Source organism: Odontomachus brunneus, unplaced genomic scaffold, assembly GCF_010583005.1.
Source record: "Odontomachus brunneus isolate Ranch 3 - 2012 unplaced genomic scaffold, Obru_v1 Obru_scaffold_071, whole genome shotgun sequence".
NCBI classification, from domain to species: domain Eukaryota; kingdom Metazoa; phylum Arthropoda; class Insecta; order Hymenoptera; family Formicidae; genus Odontomachus; species Odontomachus brunneus.
Window position 1 is genome coordinate 1,499,550 of NW_022639521.1, and position 18,973 is coordinate 1,518,522.

An 18,973-nucleotide genomic window follows, 5' to 3' on the forward strand; every position below is an offset into this window, starting at 1 on the left:
ATACGCTTGACATACACAATCGTGCGCCTCGCGACCACATTCATACGCAACTTGGCATTGTATCGGCCGTGAATGTTTCGGGAATCACTCGAGACTCTGAATCTTGGGATCTGAGGAATAATAAATGAGTCCCGAGCTTTTAGAGTCACCACAGGTATAAATTAGATGCACTGAGAGTGAATGCAGTTCCACAAATTGAATGCGGAATATAGCTTGGTGAATGAATGAAAGATTAAGAACAGGGAATCATGTCAAATTGGGGAATGCATTTAAATCAAATAAGGGATAGAGTTTATTTCTTAACACTCCACAGCTTTGAGACAGAACTACTTATGAGATGGATGCCACATAGTTATGAGATCGATGAATTTTGGGGTCAACACAATTCCACGTATTAAATAAGAAATATAACAGAGATTAAAAACAATTAATTACATCGAATTGGAATTAATTTTATATTTAAACAAAATAGAGAGTAAAATTTATTTCTTAACACTCCACAGCTTTAAGACAGAATTACTTTGATAATCACTGTTATAAGACAGATATCATAGTTCTGAGATAGATGAATTTTGAAGTAAATACAATTCAACGTATTAAGCAAGAAATATAGCTTGGTAATTGAATGAGAAATTGAGAATAATTATTTGTGTCGAATTGCGAAATACCTTTAAGCAAAACGGGGAGTAGAATTAATTTTTTAACATTTTGCAGATTTAAGACAGATTTGAGGTTGATAATATATAATCATGAGACAGATACCAGTTGTGAGATATATACATTTCGGAGTAAACGCAATTTCATATATTGAACGCGGAATATAACTTGGTGATTGAATGAGAAATTAACAAGGGATTACGTCAAATTAGGAAATATATTTAAGCAAAATAGAAGTAGAGTGAATTTCTTAACACTTCGTGGCTTTCAGACGGAATTACTTTGATAATACTCTGTTATGAGAGAGAGGCAAATATTACAGTTATGAGATAATTATATTTTGGAGTAAATTCCACTTATTAAGCGAGGAATATAGTTTAATAATTAAATAAGTGATTAAGAACAATTAATTATATCAAATTGGAAAATGTATTTAAGCAATATAGGGAGTTAATAGTTAAACAGTTAATTTCTTAACATTCTCCGCAGTTTTGAGACAAAATTACTTTGATAATATATAGTTATGAGACAGTTATGTGATTTTTGGAGTAAACTCAACTTATTAAGGCTCCTGGGGAATCGCATCATCCATCTCTTTTTAATGACGTCAGAAGCAAGAAAACGCATGCTAAAAATTCTTGCAAAATACATCGAGATAAACAGATATATTCACAAAACGACATTTGCAATCGATTAAATACACCTCTAAAATACTCCGTACACTTTCCTTTTATTCTAAAAATCAATAGATAATCGGAAAATTAATATGACAAGATAATGAGGAAATTAGGTTAGAAAAGACGATTGCACGTCACATTTATTTTATAATTATCTGTTGATTGTTAGAACAAAAGGAAAGTATACGGAGTACTTTAGAGATGTACTTAATCGATCGCAAATGTCGTTTTGTGGATATATCTGTTTATCTCGACGTACTTTGCAGAAATTTTTAACATGCGTTTTCTCGCTTCTGACGTCATTAAAAAGAGATGGATGATGCGACTCCCCAGGAGCCTTAAACGAAATAGCTTGATAATTAAATGAAAGCTTAAGGTAAATAAACAACAGAATAAGAGAGATTAAAAGCAATTCATTATGTAGAATTGAGAAATGCATTTTACACGAATAGAATTAATTTCTTAACACTCTTAACACATAGCTGCGAGAGAAGTACTTTGTATGAATTACATTGAATAAATATAGCTCAGCAAAATCAAAAAAGAAATTGCAATTAATTAATTTCGTTAAATTTGGTAGTATACTTTACATAAGTCAGAGCTGCGTTAATTTTTTTTTATTTTTATAGTTATATAGCAGATAAATATGAGTTTCGGGGTGACACAATTACATACATTGAACGAAATGTATATTTTAATTAGTAGAAGAGAGATGAAGAGAAGAAAATGATTAATTATATCAGATTGGCAAATGTATTCTACGCGAAATAGAACTAGATAAATGTTTTAATACGATAACACAATTAACGTAATTTCATATATCGAATAATTAGTATAATTTAGTAATTAAAAGAGGGATTATGGAAATAATTAATTATATTAGAGTTGGAAATAATACTCCTCACATCAAACAAGGTTGAATTAATTTTGTAGACCTTCAAAGCAACGCAATCCCACACATAAACGGAAAGTATATTTTAGTAACTGAAAGAGAAAGATTATTATCTAATTACATCGAATTCGATGATAAATTTGAGACAAAACCGAGTCGGGGTACTCTCAGTGATGTGCACAGAAAGTTCAATGAATTGAACATTGAATAATCAGAAACAAGCGGAAACTCTAAACGTCTTCTTCAGCACATTGCGAACTCACAAATGTCAGAACCACTCGCATTGTCGTTCTCATCTGAGATCATCCAGATGCGCGATCGGGCACGTAGAATGTGGAAAATTCGCGCGCGCGATTCAATTGCCTTCTGGCCGCCGTCCAAAAATGCAATGTATTTCAGGTGACAGATAATCGTAACCTCACCCCGTCGCCCAGGATCGAATAATCCACACGTTCTACTCTATTCGAGAGCCCTCGTGAATTCTCCCAACATCTTCGAGGAAATTTCGGAAATCTGTCGCATTCACAACGATTCTGTCATGACTGTTTTCAACTTCTCTGATTCTTCCCGATGTTTACGTTCGTTCAGATCTCGTCGTATTTTGATCTTGAGTGTCCATGAGATCGTTACAATTTTACCGCGTGATACATCGGAGGGGTCTCACAAATGTTATATAAAAGTGAATCTTTAGATAAAACGTGAATCTTCAGATAAAAAGTTTTAGGATATGCAAAGCTTCGATAAATAACGTGCCGAAGTTAGAAAGTCGAAGTAATATCCTGAGGGAAATTCCAAAAATCTGAATCTCGAAACAATATTACGAGATCCAATTTTCGCGAAATTTTCGAAAATCTCTTGAAAACGCAATACAATTTTATTAAAATATTTGACCATACGTAAAATCCTCAAAAAGCTATTTGTGATTTTAAAATCGCGACTCTCTTCAAGATTTTAATTCAACAAGATAACAATTTTATTCTCTAACATATCGATAAGATTATATTTCGACAGATTATCTCACACTATACTGATTTCGAAATATCACATGTGTTCTAATGTTTCGGGCAAGTTGCATCTTGTGATGTTGTCTCGGAATTCGTATTTCGGAATTATGATTTTCCGAGACATTGCCCCACACATACTCGAATTTTGAAATTACAATTCTTTGAAACTTTGTGTGTTTATCAAATCCCCTTGCTCAGAAAAAGAGTCTGATTCCTACCAGGATTATAAAATTATAGATTAAAAATCTTAATCATAAATTAATTTTTTTAATCTTTAATTGAATTTATTTAATTAATAAATATAATTCTCAATAGAAAAAGTTCACACACAACATATACAATTAAGAATTAAATGTTCAATTTAATCTTTTCAGATTTTCGAATTTTTGATTGAATCTTTTTAGTTGTAAATTTATTTTCAGCAAAAAACTTCATTAAAAGTTAACCCAATTGAATTTTTTCAATTGAGATTTAAAATCTCAATTTTCAGTTGTGAATTAAATTGTCAATTTTTATTTTAATGTTTTCAATTGCGAATAAAATTTTAAATCCTCAATTAAAATTTACTGAAAATATATTGAAATTAATCGTAAGCAAAATTTTCAATTTTCAATTAAAGTTTTTCAATTGAGAATGAAAATTTTAATTCTCACACACACAAGTTGACTTTTCTAAATTAAGACTTGAAATCCTCTCAAGTGACTTTCTTAAATTAAGTATTAAAATCATAATTTTCAATTTATGATTTTCTAAGCAATATATTAAAATTTGAATTCTGAATTATTTACATTAAAATTTTGATTAACTATTCACGCCTACACAACCTGCGATATACGTTATTCGTCGCTGACATTGTACGTAAATAAAAGAGAATAAGTAAAAACTTCTCATTGAAAGTTTCTATATTCAACCTTCAATAAAGTTATAAACTTCTTGAAAGTAACATCTCGAATATGACAAACATCCGGAGAATTAGGAATCCAGCGACTGTTGCCAATGATGTAAAAGCGCAGCCAAAAGATGATACGGCTACCGATACGGCGTTAGTCGCAATCGGTACGAGTCCATTTGAGAAAGCAAGGGTTCACATCTAGCCAGATTATATCCAATTTGCCACATTTAGCAGCCGCGCATTTATAAACTTGTGTAGGCTTTATGACGAGTCTTTCAATATACATGTTGTATTCGAGACTTTCGTTCCGCGGCTAAAAATAATTGCCGCCGATCGTCGGTTATATTTACGTCGTGTGTAGCCCGATATGTCAATAAACGATACTCGACAAGGTGGCAGGTAGGTTGGATGAACCCGAGTCGATCCGCCGGCTTTATTTTTCGTGCCGTCCCGCGGGGAAAAATCTTAACGCGTTCGGACGCGCTCGACGTCGCACTTGCGGAAACCTCACATAAGCTGCCACTTTTCCGATCTTGTGCAATACCTGTTCCCAAAATATTCCGAATATTTGGCTAGACGGATAAATATTCGTTATATTAAAGACCCCACGCGCTTCTCGATCATCGGAGATGATTCGCCCACTTTCGTGAAATCATCTTTATGACCGACAGAGAAAAGTAAGAAAGAAATAGAAAGAGAGAGAGAGAGAAACAGAGAGAGAGAATTATTTTCCTCTCTGAGAATAATCGCCTTAAGCACTAACCAAATACAGTACATAAACAAAAATAATATGTAATACATCCATTTCATTTAAGATTGATTTAAACATAATTAAAGAAAATATAAAGTATTGGGTTTAATAAGTTTTGCGTATATATCGCAAAAATGAAAATAGACCAGAAAGATATGTATACAGAGTATACAGAGTGTATACAGATAGATAGATAGATAGAGAGAGAGAGAGAGAAAGATGGAGGGACAGGGGATGAGGGAGACACGTAGATAAATATACATTATACACTCTAGGAAGATTTCCCTCAAACACGAAAGAGAAGGAGACACAAATAGAAGTATTAAGAAATTTACAGTCTTATAACAAGACAGCATTTAGAGAGATAAAATATGTGAGAATGTGTGAGTGTGTTAAAATAATTTACATTATTTAAAAGTAAATACGGGAAGCTAATGTTGGAACACGCAAACGCGTCCGCCAGAATCATCGAAGTCGCGCTCGCTCAAGGTGTCTCACAATGCCCGTCATATCAGACTAGGATGGATTGGAAACTGAGGATCGCGTATTGAAGATTGGAACTTGACCAATTAGAAGAAAGCGAGCCAAGACCGAAGTTTGTTGATTCGTCGAAATCTAATCTTCAATCCTCAATCCCCAAGTATCTCTGATACGAGCTTGAAACGATATTCGGGAAGCTGTCGGATTATCAGCGGCGAGGAGAGTCGATTAACATTTCGCGCATATCTCTGCCCTTCGTGTCGGCGGTTTCGCAATCGGCCGGCTTTCACATTCGGCAGCGTAACGCGCGCCGCAACAAAACGCACTCGCGGATATTTGCACGAGGCTCACCGCCGCGGCGTTTATTGGTGCCGTGTGCCTCTCGCGTGGGGTCTCCAAAAATATCAATCTCATACCCGTCTGCAAATAATATACGTATACACATCGCGCCCAGCACGACGACATTAACACGACGAACGACGAAGGCGGCGAGATTCCCTGTCGCCTCCAACTTTTTCGTCCGAATCGCCGTCCGAATATTTTTAATTCTCGTCCCGTTTCCGGTGGGCCCACTATAATATTATATTACACTAAGGACTGTGTCCTATTTTCGATCCCTTTGACCCCGCGATCCTCCCACGCACGAGGAGTGCCTTCAAATGAGACGCTCTTCGTCCCTTCGCGGCGATTGAAAGGGTTCCTGTGCATGTTACGCGTCTATAATACTCGTCAAATTTCTCTATTTTGATCTCGCAAGCAATTACATGAAATTTTGAGTTACTAGTTGAAGATGAATGAAATTTTGAGTTATTAGTAGAGAAATGAATGGTGAATGGTCACACACGTGATACGGTAGCTGTGATGACGACGTTTGCTGTCGTGTGCATTGGATAAAACTGAAGAAAATAGTCCTCCACTATTTTGCAAATGACCACGTAGATTTTTATTATTAGTTAAAGAAGATCTATGCATTATCGCGCAAAAGCATGCTTCTTTAATTAACTATAAAAAATCTAATCATTTGAAAAATGGTAGAGGACTTTTTTCCTCGGTTTGATCTACAAGCATATCGATGCTCATCACGTAATAGTAATAATGATTTTTATTTACGTAAATGTATATATATAGTATGATAAATATTATCGCAGATTGGCAAGCAAAAAATAAAAACAGAAAAAATACATACAATAGATGATAAAATATAGATATAATGAATAAAATAAATACAACAAATGTGATAAACAATATAGTTATAATAAATAAAATAAGTAAATAAAATAAATATACAAGTATAAATAATAAAATAATATAAATAGCGCGTTAAATAAGAGTGAAAAGCTATAAGATCGCAAAAAGATACGTTTAAGTGCCCCGTAAAAGTAATTAACAGAACGGAGAAATGAATTCATAACTACATATCATTTTTATTTATGTTAGAATTTAATACTGCATCACATATGTGTGACGTAACGATCCCTCGCTAGAGACCAACGTCATATATATATGACGGCAAAAATTTTCTTTTCTATGCTACATTATCAAACTAAGCTTGTTTTACATAATTAAAAGTTACAAGTAAAAAGTTACAAATAAAAGACACAATTACAAATAAAGAAAAAATATGAAGAGATCTGTAAGAAAAATTCCTTAAATATAATAGCGAATGTATTAATCGTTAAAAAATATATATTATATTCAAGTAAATATTATTTATTTCGTTTAATCTGGGATATTTTATTTATTTCATAAATTTATATATCCGCAAATTTCATCATAAACATCAAATTTATTCAAAATTTATTTTGAACTCTATTGAGTTCGGCATGTCAACCAAAAACATCAAATTAAAAAGAAAATTTAATTTGCTTACTAGATAGAGTTGAACCAACATTTCTTCGATGAAGCTTCATAATATATTCTTGTAAAGATAACAGATTCTTCTTTTGAATATATAATAATTTTCTAAAATTTAGAATAGATGAATAGATTGAGAGTAGAAAAATATAGAAAACTGTGATAAATATATTTTAAGATTATTGTTAAAAAAATATTATTTAAAAACAACCATTGCTTAAAAGGAGGAAAGTAAGTTGAATAATCACAGTAAAATGATATTTTTCTGTGTGTACTGTTCGATGTTATTTCACATAGAAAAGATCTGTTGAATAAGATTGAAAATATTTATCTTCCTCATATGTATCTTAAAAAATATATATATAAAATAATTTTTATAAATAAAATAAACAATCTATTGGCACGGTATTCTCTCAAACATCCAATAAGGCCTTTTGAATAAGAAAATCAATTAATCCAACTTTACCAAACAGAATTTGGTAGACAAATGAATTTTTCACATGAACCTGTTATTTCCGGAAGATCGTCGCGAATCGAACACCTTGCGAACATACACGTTCTCACAGATTAATGTCCGAGCTAGTTTCCCGACTGCGTGGGTGGCGGGAGATATTGGTGATGTGTGAAACATTCCAACCCAATTACTCCGCCGATCGCCCTCTCTGTTTCTCTCTCTCACATAGACACACACACACTCTCTCTCTCTCTCTCTCTTTCTCTCTTTCTCTATTTCTCCGTACCTCTACTTTTCGTTCAAATTCTATTTTTCGCTGGCTCACGCACGCGAGCGCGACCGGGAACCACCTGTTTGGCAAAGGATCAAGACGCAGCGATGACGCCTTTTTTGGCAGATTTGAAAACGAAAAAATCGACGGGGCAACCTGAGTCGTATCGGATATAGGGATATGCGATATATCATAAGCACTGCGATTTTCTTTTCTCGAATCGTAATGCGATACATACTTGAACTTTTATCACGAAATCGCATCTGCGATTCAAAATTGAGCTTGTAGTTCAAAATCACTCGTCATTGTAATTAAGCATCTGTGCATACATTGCGCGACACAATCTGTGATATTTTATACTATCCAAACTTATATATCTAGACGTATAATGAAATTTAGCCATATAACAGCTTTAAAGTGTTAAGTTGCGTTATTTTTTATATATGATTTTTATAAATATATTTATACTTTTTTTATTATTTTGTATATTACATATATTCATATATATTTATATATTTTTTTGTTTCAGAAAATTATCAAAGATTACTATATTAAATATTATTAATAAAAATATATGTTAATGATATACATGTTAATAAAGAAATGATAGTCTTATTATTTTATAAGGTAAATATTGTCAATAAATAATGATAATTAATTAAACGTGCAATAACACATCCTTACATATTACATGTCTTAATAATTTTTTCATAATTTTTTAAAAACAGTTGAGAATTAATCATTCGGAAATAAACAAGTTTTTTTTTAATATTTCCCATTTTCACTATGCTTTTATTTTTAACTATTCTTTCACAGTAAAACTTGTTTTCTTATAATATTTTTAAAAAAATATTTCGATGCAGTGCGAAGAGAGAGTTGATTTATTTATTTTTAATATGTTTAACATTTATTTAAATGTTCCTATTATTCCCCAAGTTCTCTGATTAAAAACCGCGTTAGCGGTACAAAATAAAAAATTGCAATATTGCGATTCCTAAAAAAGACCGCATCGCAATATATAATTTTATAAATCGCATACCCCTAGCCGGATACCGATCGCGCATTCTCGTTTTTATCGATGCGCGCCGTAACAAGCAATCCGATACTCCTCCCGAATCGGCGCGCCCACTTACGTACCGATCGCGAGTAAGAAATACAGACAGGGAGACGAAAAAGAAACGACCTCTCTATTTCGGTGCTAGATGTAAAGAAGAAGGAAAGATAAAAGCACACCGACGAGGCGCTAAATGTGTCACGGCGCGTTACGACACGACCACCGTCTCGAATGCAAAACCGCCCGAAAATTAAGTGGAACGGCTTCACGCGGGTGATCGTAAACGCCCTGATTTACGGTCGTTACCGCGCGTCACTCTTAAACAATATTTATACGGCGCGTTTATGAACTATTGGAGATTTGTAGTTGCTTGATGGCGCGGCCGTCACTTTTATTGTAACAATAATCCTCGCGAACAGAGCACGATGGTCGGTCGGTCTTCAGTGATGAACATTATTTCGTTACCTGCACTGAGAGAAATTATCCAATAAAAAATTAACAAACGGACATTTCCGACCAAAATACCGATGAATTTTTGTATCCGATCAGGAAACAAGCGATGAGAAATATCGGTTCAGAATGTTTCGATCGGTTTGTCTGAGAAATAAAATGTCGTTATGATTGGAAGCATCCGATTAAATTTAATCGGATATTCTGATCGGATATAAAAATTCATCAGTATTTTTATCAGAAATATCCGTCTGTTAATTTTTTGTCGGATAATTTTTTTTAGTTACGTTTATAGAAGCAAATATGTGCTGCACTGAAAGCAATTATTTGATATAAAATTAACAAACGAATGTTTCCGACCAAAATACCGATAAATTTTTGTATCCGATCAGGAAACAAGCGATGAGAAATATCGGTTCAGAATGTTTCGATCGATTTGTCTGAGAAATAAAATGTCATTATGATTGAAAGCATCCGATTAAATTTAATCGGATATTCTGATCGGATATAAAAATTCATCAGTATTTTTATCAGAAATATCCGTCTGTTAATTTTTTATCGGATAATTTTTTTTAGTTACGTTTATAGAAGCAAATATGTGCTGCACTGAAAGCAATTATTTGATATAAAATTAACAAACGAATGTTTCCGACCAAAATACCGATAAATTTTTGTATCCGATCAGGAAACAAGCGATGAGAAATATCGGTTCAGAATGTTTCGATCGATTTGTCTGAGAAATAAAATGTCATTATGATTGAAAGCATCCGATTAAATTTAATCGGATATTCTGATCGGATATAAAAATTCATCAGTATTTTTATCAGAAATATCCGTCTGTTAATTTTTTATCGGATAATTTTTTTTAGTTACGTTTATAGAAGCAAATATGTGCTGCACTGAAAGCAATTATTTGATATAAAATTAACAAACGAATGTTTCCGACCAAAATACCGATAAATTTTTGTATCCGATCAGGAAACAAGCGATGAGAAATATCGGTTTAGAATGTTTCGATCGGTTTATCTGAGAAATAAAATGTCATTATGATTGGAAGCATCCGATTAAATTTAATCGGATATTCTGATCGGATATAAAAATTCATCGGTATTTTTATCAGAAATATCCGTCTGTTAATTTTTTATCGGATAATTTTTCTTACTTACGTTTATAGAAGCAAATATACGCTGCACTGAAAGCAATTATTTGATATAAAATCAACAAAAAAATATTTCCGATCAAAGTACTGATGAATTTTTGTATCCAATCGGGAAATATCCGATGAGATATGTCGGTTCATATTTTTTTGATCGATTTATTTGATAAAATTATAATCGGAAGCATCCGATTAAATTTAATTGAATATCCTGATCGGATATCCTGATATAAAAATTTACCGGTATTTTGATCGGAAATATCCGTTTGTTAATTTTTTATCTCACTACACTGACAGAAATTATCCGAATAGTCAGGTGCATGTAAAAAGTGCGGCCAAGTGCCTAAAAACCATTTTAGATTTAAAATAAAATGTATCATGCGTAGGTTACAAATATGTAAATACCAAAGTGATCGGATCTCAAGTTTCAGAAATATAGCTTATTGAAAGTTCCTCATACTGCCTCAGATCTAAGATCTAGAGATCAGAATCTGAGATCTAGATATCGTGAAAAAAAATCTATAATTAAATATTAATTGACAGTTCTGTCAAGTGATAGGTCTAGTTAAGATGTGATTGTCGCATAATAAGCTCAACAACCACGGCTGCAATTCAACGCGGAGTGCACTGGCACCATCTCATGAAAGTGGAATTTTCAATGGACCATTTCTCTGGAACCTGAGGTCCGACCAGTTTGGCACTTGAATATTTAATCTATATATCATAAAGTTTATTTTAAGTCCAAAATGATTTCAAAACTTTTTGGCCATGAATCTAGCCCACTCTTGGCCGCGCTCTTTGACGACAACATTACTAATTGATGAAGAGTGCCATTTTTTATGAATCTCTTATATATGATTCACGTGAAACTCATATTTATCACATAGAATTACGAAATAGAAAAACGAAAAGAATGATCTGAATTTGCTCATAGAACAATGTTATGCAAAATATAATATGAAAATCTGAGTGTAGCTTTCAGTAAATTCGTAGCTGCATCAATATAACAAAAAATTTAACAAAATCATTGTATGATATATGATATTTAGTGATTATTTCAATACAGTGTATTTGCCTCATACATGTCGTTAAATATAATTAAGAAAATTCTAGAGTTTCCACACCATCGTTTGTCCCACATCGCGATAATCATGAAAGTCTATCTAGGGAATAATTATTCCTTATTATTATTAATAGGGAATATTTAAGAGCAATAATCGCTTGATCAGTTGAACTGATATCGATAACCGATAACTGTTCAACCCGAGCAACTGTCTAAACAATTAAACAGCTGGTTATTTTAAAGTCAGCGTTTTTTTTTCAGAAATAATAACTGTTTAGCGCGTCATTAGTCTCGACGTCCTCTCATGCGCCTTACGAACAAGTCAGAATGCGAGCCTAAACGCCCATTCGCGCGAGCGCGAAATTTACATCCTCTCGTTTCTCATTCTTTACAAACAATGTCCACCATTTGTTCTTGGAATGCACCGTGCTTGTGTAAAAATGTCGAGATCTAGTATGCGGAATAATCGTTCACGTCGCGATAAATCTGTTTATCTTGCGCACCAAGAAATGTCAGAATGCAGTTAGGAGAATATGAATCGATTATTTATCTTTTACCTTGATCGCGGTAGAGAGAAATAATAATTTTCCGCGGCTGGAGGATTCGATCGGCGAGCCGCGGCAGCCGTAAATTTCGATTTAAAAGACGATTTATTCAAGAATGCACTTCTCTCTCCTTTCTCTGTTTTTCTCTCTATCTTCCCCGCTCTTTCGTTCCTATGAAAAATGTATTCTTACCGAGTATTCTCGCGACTGTAGCCCGCAATGGCAGCAGCGGGGCGATCGCGACGGCGACGATGGCGGCGACGACGCGACATCAACAATTTAGCAGCAAGGATAAAGCTGGAAGCGGATGATTTTAACGAAGCGTCTGTGATCGTTCTTTTTCTCTCTCTTCCTCTCTCTCTCTCTCTCTCTCTCTCTCTCCCAACGAATGAGAATCCTTCGGGCGCTTCGCTCTGCGAAACACGAGCGTCTCCGGCGGAATTCGCGAATGTCGACCCACTTTCGGCATTGTTTCCTTAAAAACTGCCGTTATACTCACCGCTCCGTAGGAATCACACGTAAAGGGAAGGCAAGAAGAAGAATCAGAAGAAAGGAGGAAGTGGCGTGGAAGGCCGAAGGAGCCGGCGGCTGTCGAGGAATCGCCCCCATCGCGAGCCACGGGAGGAGAGCAGGAAGCACGAAGAAGCTCGAAGAAGCTAGAAGAAGCTCAAAGGAGAAGAAGAAAATGGAGAGGAAGAAGGGAGAGAGAAGGAGGGAAAGAGTAGAAACGGACGTATCGTAGAAAAGTTGCACCCGGCACACTGCATCGAGCTCCGGGAGAAGGAGAGAGGCGCCGCGCAAGTGAAACGATGGAGCAAGGGGGTGGAGGGCGATTTGGAAGAGCGCGGACGGGCGGGAGGGAAGGACGAGGGGGATGAGCGGGGTGGAGAGAGGAGGAAGGTGGCGGGCGCGGCGCGACGCGGCGCGTTTCTGGAGTCGTCGGGACGCCGAAAATAGCGTCCCGATATGATGACGCCCGGAGCGGGCCGATCCTAGATTTCAGTCAGTTCGCAAGCTCGAAAGCCGCTGAACAGTAGTCTCGGGACAAGTAGCCTCGCCGTTCCGATTTTTTTTTTTTCAAACCGACGTCGAAAAACTCGCGGTGCTCTCTCGACCATCCCCCCTCTCTTCTCTCTCTCTCTGTGTCTCTGTTTTTCACACGTACACGTATACGTATCGACATACACACATATACACACACACACTCTCTTCCTCTCCCCTTTTCTCTCTTCTCTCCCTCTCTTTTTCTCCCTTAAAATATTTCTTTTTCTTTCTTTCCCTCTGACTCGTTTACTTTCTCTTTTGTTTTTCCTCCTCTTTACCTTTCTTCACTTCCTTTTTCTTCCTCTGCCTTTTTTCTTCTCTGCCTCCCCCTCTCGCACCCTGTTTCCCTCTCGAGAGAGAGCCAGTCGAGTACGACAGTCGATCCTCAGTTGGTTCAATCGGCCAGGCGAGATCGCATCGCGACGACATCGACAAAAGGCGGAAGAGGGTAGAGCGCAGAGATGGCGGACGTAGACAGTGTAGTGTACACGACCACCGAGCGCAAGGTGCGCAAAGTGAAGAAGACGACCAAGCGCCGGGAGAGCAGCGATCAGAACGCGTCGGAGGTCACGATCACCGAGGTCGACAGCACGCAGAACAACCACCACGCCATCGAAGAGTATGTGCTGGCTGACGTTATACAGTCCGGCAGACCCGCAGAGCGCCCCTTTTACCGCTTCTTTCTTGCTCCTCTTAACGGCGGCCGGCATCAAGTCGCTGTCGCGATCATCACGATCATCACGATCACCATCGTGCCGTGCCCTCGACAATTCGCAAGGCCCCCTTGCCGCGCCGGCAGCGCGGAATCCCGAGGAGAAGAGCGTCACCCTAGGGAACGCGCGAAGTCGGAATCGCGTCGCGAGTACTACGCGAAGGGTCAGAGATCGCCGCGGATATCTTCTCCTCGATGATTTCTTCGGTGATCCCTTCGCAGGAGAGACTTTTCTGTTGGGTAGAAAAATGTGTCTTCGCCGATTTTACGCGGATGTTCGCGCGAGAACTGCTTAGGCCGAGTATAATGTTAATTTCGGTCGAGTGACAAAATTTCCCTTCTCTCTCTCTCAGTGCGTAAAGGTCCCTCAACATTAGTCGCAATGTCGGTTGCGATAATCGCAAGCTCATGGCGTGAACTTGCTAACTCTGTTGATACAACTCTTGTACAATCAGTTCAGTGTACAATCTTTGTCCTGAAGGCCGAGTTGGTAAGCTACCTAACAGTTAAATCATATGTCTGTCTTCGATTTTTCCTTAAATTAAACAAAGACAGACGTATGATTTAACTGTTAGATAGCTTACAAAGAGGTCGGAACAATCGACTCTTAGGCTTCTAAATTGGCTACCAAGCAAAGTCACACTATAAATTTGTGATTATCGTCGCAATAAGCATCATAACCACAATTGCGATCAAAGAATCCGTAGAAGGCCTTAACGCCGATAAAATCATGCGGTTGTGGCTTTTAAAACGAGATGATTCTCATAATAAATGAGAGTTTATGAACCCTCTCGAAATATATTTTTTCCAATTTCATCAGTAAATACAGAAAGACGAAAATAAAAATAAAATAAAGAAAGACAAATCTCGTAGAAACCTATAATTTTATTCCCGAGAGGGAGAGAGAAGGAAAGAGACGTAATTATCGTTATATCTCGATCTCGAGGAAGACTACACTTTATAGTACAAAAATATATAGTTGGTGACGAAAGGGCTGCAAAAGAACTTTCAGTTCCATGACTTTCAGAATAGGTGAGAATCGTGTGTTTGTCCCATAGATTTATATACACAGACTACGCCTTCTTGCAAAAAGTTTGAAGACAAGATTCAAAGCACAGCTGTATTTTTTTCACTGTTTACAGGCATTCGATTTTGTTTAACTTGATTTTGTCTAGCTAGTTAGCTAGCTTCAATAAAAGTCAAGTTAGACAAAGACCGAATATCTGACATCCTTCTCTAATCAAGTCTTCACAACCTTTCGTGAAGCGCTCAGTCTATATGTACAAGTCTATGAGTCGTCCTAGCGATCTTTATCCATTCCAAGAAAATGAAAAAAGAGAGAACATAATAGAGAAACGCGCCGCCAACTACTGGTACTAATTATCTTGAAGGAGTTATTGGCAATGTTGAACATTAATCCATTAAAACTAACTAAAATAATCGACAGATTAATAACTGAAATTAATCAACTGTCATATATATAATCACGAGTAACTTAGTCGTTTGATGAAATTAATCAATCTATAACCAAATCAAACTTTGATTTGATTAATTAAGAGGGTGTTGGATACCGACACAACGCAATTTTATAATTTGCACTGTTTCCTTATTTGGTTATATAAAAGTGCAAATGCTTTCATAGACTGAAAGCACAAGGATCAATAAATTAATTAAATTAATTGTAGTCATTAAAGATATCCCATATTATATCAGAACTAAGAAAGGTTCTGTAAATAAAAAATATTTTTTTCATATAACATAGGATATTCTATTTTTGTTTCTTTCAATATCCTTTAATCTATTGATATATGTACTTTCACTATATAGAAGTACTTCTATGCAATCGAATAGAAATCCAGTGCCAACTATGAAACTAGAAACCCTATAATAGGAGTCTGGACACTGTCGTTGTGACCGCCATATTTGGCCAAATTTTACAGTCGTAACGCGCGGAATGTTTAAATATTGATTGAACAACTTTGAACTGAAATGCATGTTTTTCGATGATTTAATAATGATTTTTCTTATGTTAATATAAAAACATAATAAGTATTTTTTTTCCTAATAGATAATTCTATTTTGGCTACCATATGGGATTTCGTCCCATATTTGTCATTCACATACTTTGCATTTTCTTCTCTCTAGGAAAGCAACACATTTTTATTTGTTTTGCTGTTAAATTAGTATAATAATCAAGCAACATTGGCGACATAACCAGGCATTTTGTTACTACAATAGAAGATAGGTTAATATTGATCTACACAAAAAATTAAAAAGTTATAAAAAAACTGTAGATTTCTGCAAATATCACTATACACTATTTATCTATTTATTTCTTAAAAGATATTAGTCATAATGTTCAAGACAAATTCATATTTCTTTCAAGACATTTCGTGAATGACGGCAAATCCGTATTTATATTGTCAATCAGCTGATAGCTTCGACGTCAACCGGAAGTTTGACCAAAAATGACGGAGCCAACTAGAAATCGCACATATAGTGTCCGGATTTTTATTATAGAAACTCTATACGAAACTGCTTTCTAAATTTCTTGAAGTAGAATTGTATTTAAAATGTGAAAAGTGAAAAGTGGTAGTATTTTCATTCGAAGTAATAATAAAAATACTACCACCCAAAATCGCAATAGTAAATATTTCATCAAGCTTAGATTGAATTCTGACTCTATGTGAGTGAAATTTCAGTCTATTAGAGCGAATGTATATCAGATTCACTCTTTCAATGTCGAATGAAGGTATTCATTCGACGATTAAGGGTGAAGAATTCATTCGATATGAGTGAAAAATCACTTGAGTTCGAGTGACTCGATAGCTGTCCTATTTTTCCAGTGAAATTTCATTCCAAGAGATTTAGCATCGCTTTAATTCATTATTAATAAGTATATAATTATTCAAATCAAACTTTGATTTAACTGATTATACAAATTAATTTCATCAATCGATTAAATCATTCGTGATTACATATAATGATTACATATAATGAATGATTCATTTTGGTTATTGATTATTTTAGACCTTATAATCAGTATTTGAAACTTACTTCAGATGAGATCCTCGGATTTAAATTTAGAGCTAGGTGTAAATCTTTCAACTGAATCTTTCAGCTGAAGAGCTAGATGTAAATCTTTCAACTAAATCGTGATTAGAAATGTAATATCGCGTATATTGTGTTATTCAAGTAAAAAACTCAAGTGTAATTTTAAATTTATATTTGAGTATCTGATGTGAGAGACAAGTTTCAAGTAATGATTATTAATACGGGCCTTAATCAGCTAAGTTTTTAATCGATTAATATCCAACACTGGTTACTAGCTCTCGAATTAACTTCACTCGACAACCGGGACTATTCGATCTCGGTCTTTATTCGCCCTCAGTCCGCCGTTCCCGAGAGGACGATTTACGATCGGCCGAAAATACTTGAGTGAAGAAGATGAACTTCGTCGTTTCCACGGTCCGTCACGCGAGGAGTCGCGCTCTCCCCCGTATCTAAAACGATATCGCTCGCCGTGAACTGTCTCTCCCCGTCTACGACGGGGCCGTCCTCTGACATTTCGTGACTGCGGGCCACAAGCCCGACGAGCGGAACGCGCCGTGTCTCTGCGAAGACTAGGGTGGTGCTCTCCGGGAACTCGGGCTCTTCAGGATCGTTCGAAAAAAAATGAGAGATCTCCTCATTCGCTGAGACAGATAAAGAGCGCGCGGTCATCTTGTCAAGTCTTTGAAGAACAATCACGGTGTGACATTTCATCCCCTATAAAGAAAGAGAGCAAGCTGGGAAAAGTGCTTTCCGTTCTCTGAGGTGATTCGGGACTCCTCTTGATCTTGACAGAAACTCTAAAGCTCGGAGGAGGAAATACTCAATTTAGAAAGCCGCGAGATACGTGCAAACCGCAAACTTGCAAACATGAAGCACATGAATTCGAAACCGCATAACATGATTGGCGCATATATCAGACCTGATAACTTCTTAACTCATAAATTCTTCGCTCATAATTCAATTTCGGTAATTTTTATAAAATATTGATTAATTAACATAATTGGAAAGTGTAACATATTTGTTAATATTATTAGTACTTATAGAAAGTTACTAATTTGTGTAACGAGAGAAAAAATAAACCGACATCGTTAAATGTCTAAAAAAAAAACACCGAGTATAGACTCAATATAGATTGCTTATTTTATTTGTAAAATGTTACTAATACTGTAAAAACTAAATAATCTTGTTTCTAATTTTATGGAGCAAATATAATGAATATTTTGTGCACTAATTCAATTTATAACTTTATGAAAAATATTACAATTTTTTTACTATATTATACAGAGTGCGACATTTAAATTAGAATCCTTAAATATATCAACAATGAAGCAGAATAAAAAAATAATATATCTGCTTTGAAACCTTACCACTTTTATCTGAAACATTTTTGTCTTATTTTACTTTATTTTATTTATTATATATAAAATATATTATATTATATTATATATTATATATAATATTTATATATAATATTTATATATATAATATAATATATATAATTTACATTATATATATATATATATATATATATATATATATATATAATTATATATAATATTTATATATATAATTATATATAGGAATATAATATATAATCCTATATATAATTATATATTATATATAGGATTATAATTATATATGATTAATAATATACCCACCTTTTAGGCATAGATTTAATGAATTACCTTCAATTTAAATAAATATTTTAATTTTTAATATGGCAGAAAAGTGCATTAGATCTAAAATCTAAATATAAAGAATTTAAATTCTTTTATTAAAAATTAATACTTGATTAATTTCATTACAAAATTCTAATTCTCCAATTTATGATATAATAATTTTTTTTCATGATTTTACTATAATAATTATTATTTTTATTACTTTAATAATTTTTTATATATTAATATCAATTATTTTTAATAAATTAATTAATCGAAATTTATTACAAGGTCATATAATTGAA

The 18,973-nt window shown here is 34.7% G+C and overlaps 1 protein-coding gene across 12 annotated transcripts in view; it reads left to right on the top strand.

Moving 5' to 3' along the window:
- The window catches only part of LOC116846861 (four and a half LIM domains protein 2), a 642,247-nt gene that overhangs the window by 578,338 nt on the left and 44,936 nt on the right, over positions 1-18,973 (top strand). The window contains exons 1-2 of one of the 12 annotated variants that reach the window (XM_032821227.1): positions 13,083-13,248; positions 13,651-13,863. The exons of 9 other annotated variants lie outside the window; for them this stretch is intronic. In XM_032821227.1, the coding sequence (XP_032677118.1) occupies positions 13,706-13,863 (158 nt within the window). In that variant the 5' untranslated portion in view covers positions 13,083-13,248; positions 13,651-13,705. Of the gene's footprint in view, positions 1-13,082; positions 13,249-13,505; positions 13,864-18,973 lie in introns of those variants that run through there. 2 more of the 12 variants (XM_032821229.1, XM_032821231.1) reach the window with 2 other exon arrangements.